At 54.8% G+C, this 2,187-nt stretch overlaps 1 protein-coding gene across 1 annotated transcript; it reads left to right on the plus strand.

Moving 5' to 3' along the window:
- Positions 1 to 620: 620 nt before the first annotated feature.
- Positions 621 to 1,972, plus strand: LOC101851922 (AT-rich interactive domain-containing protein 1A; the record flags this gene model as incomplete). Its single annotated transcript, XM_013091233.1, is given in 1 exon segment — positions 621 to 1,972. A coding segment is annotated over 1 exon segment (1,332 nt), but the record flags the coding sequence as incomplete, so codon positions are not given.
- Between the last annotated feature and the right edge of the window lie 215 nt (positions 1,973 to 2,187).

The following is a 2,187-nucleotide window of genomic DNA, read 5'->3' on the forward strand; positions in this document are numbered from 1 at the left end:
TTATTTTTATAATCACAACAATAGTACAATCTAGCCAAGAACAGTCAGTTCGACGAAGAAATCTTTACGTCACGTACGAATTTTGCTATGTACTTGATTTAAATACAAAGAAGATGTATGCACAAGGAAATATTCGGAACCTGAACTGTTCGCTATGCATATCCTTCGCTATGTACGTGTTATGCTTTGTGCGTATTTCGCTATGAGACTGTTTTGCTATGTGCGTATGTGTGTTTTGCTATGTCCATGTTTAGCTATGTCAAGTTTTGCTATGTCCATGTTTAGCTATGTCAGTGTTTTACTATGTGCGTATTTTTTTCTGTGTGCATGTTCACTATGTGCTTGTTTTGCTATGTGAGTGTTTCGTTTTGTGAGTGTTTTTCTTTGAATGTGTGATTTTTTTTAGATGCGTGTTCGCTATGTGCACATTTCGCTATGTGACTGTTTTTCTATGTGCGTGTCTTTCTATGTGCGTGTCTTTCTATGTGCGTGTCTTTCTATGTGTGTGTTTTTCTGTCTACGTGTTCGCTATGTGAGTGTTTTGCTATGTGTGTTGTAGAAAGTACAATAGTAACGAAGACCCTCACCCCCGTCTGCTTGTCTGGCTGTCTGTCTGTGCAGGTAGGAGCAGAACAAGGAGATGGCTCAACGAGCAGCCTTCCCGCCCTCCCCCAACACGTCTTTCCGAACCGGTGACCTTGACCCCAGACACCAGGCCGCCTACAGCAGGGGGAGCTACGCCGGTGACCCCTCGTATGGCGCCGGGGGCGGGGCTTCGGTGGGTGTAGACCCACGTGACCAGAGGAGACAGGACCCTTACTACAACGAGGGTGCTGGTGTTGGTGTTGGTGGGGGTGGGGGGAGTTTTCGCAACGGTCGGGGTTCGAGTCCCACAGGACCCCCTGCTGCCTCCTCCTCCGCGGGGTACCCAGTACAGCCGCGGGGCGGGGTCAGGGGGTCGTGGAGTCAGGGACAGATCAGGGATAGCCACGCCTCGGCCAGGGAGGAGCTTCCGCCCGGGTCCAGGAGGAGTCTGCAAGTCCGCGGCGAGGTGCAGCAGAGGAGGGGCGAGGGGCGGAGCTTCCATCATAGCCAGCCGTCGCTGCTTCATCCTAGTGGAGGAGGAATAGGAGGAGGGGGAACCAGCGGCCGGCCGAACTATCTACAGTCCAGTGGCGGCTCAGAGAACATCCCCGGTCAGCGGCCCGAGTCGAGGAGTGACCAGGACTACGTCCAGCTGACCCAGCAGCAGGGTAGGGGCGGGGACGGCAGGGATGCCACCAGGCCCGGGAGTAGGTGGAGCTTGCAGCAAGCCCCGCCCACCCACGACTCTTCCTCCTCCGAACAAGCGCTTCCTTCCTACCACGAGGTGATTCAGCACGACTACCAGCAGGAGAGGGAGATGTACGACGGCCGGGGGGATCCGGATACCTCCCTACAACACATGGATTTCCACCCGCAGCAGCAATACCCGTACCAACAAGAACAGGATTATCGACAACTACAACTACAACCACAACAACAGCAGCAGCAGCAACAACAACATCACCATCACTCACAACAACAACTACAACAACAACAACAACAACCGGGCTCTCGGGGAGGCAGCATGAGGAATCTCCCCTCGACCTACTCTCAGCAGCAGCAAGAATCTCCTTCCAGCCACGCCCACCCGCGCGGGCCTGAGCCACGCCCACTTTCCTCACGACAGCCAGACCCTCGGCGGTTGTCCGCCCCTCCCGGCGGATCATTCGGCCCGGGTCAGAGGTCAGAGGTGACCCGCGGCAGTGGCCGGATGTCCAGGGATGTGCCTGACAGCCAGGAGGCGGGGCGTCGCTATGGCAGCACCAGGAGTCTCCAGGTGGGCGTGGCTTCACGCGACTCGCGACCCGGTAGTCTCAGAGGTCAAGGGGGCGTCTCCGGAAAAAGACGCAGCACTGGGAGCAGCATCTACGGGTTTTTGATAGAAGGTGAGTACAGCACTTCTTTCTCTCTTTTGTCTTTCTCCCACTCAGTGTCTTTGTCCCTCTTTCTCTTTCCTTCTCTCTCTCCCGCTCTTTGTCTTTCTCCCACTCAGTCTCTTTGTCCCTCTTTCTCTTTCCTTCTCTCTCTCCCGCTCTATGTCTCTCTCCCACTCAGTCTCTTTGTCTCTGTCCATCTCTCTCTCCGCTGTCTCAGCACAAATCT

This window comes from Aplysia californica, unplaced genomic scaffold (genome assembly GCF_000002075.1).
Source record: "Aplysia californica isolate F4 #8 unplaced genomic scaffold, AplCal3.0 scaffold03481, whole genome shotgun sequence".
NCBI lineage: Eukaryota > Metazoa > Mollusca > Gastropoda > Aplysiida > Aplysiidae > Aplysia > Aplysia californica.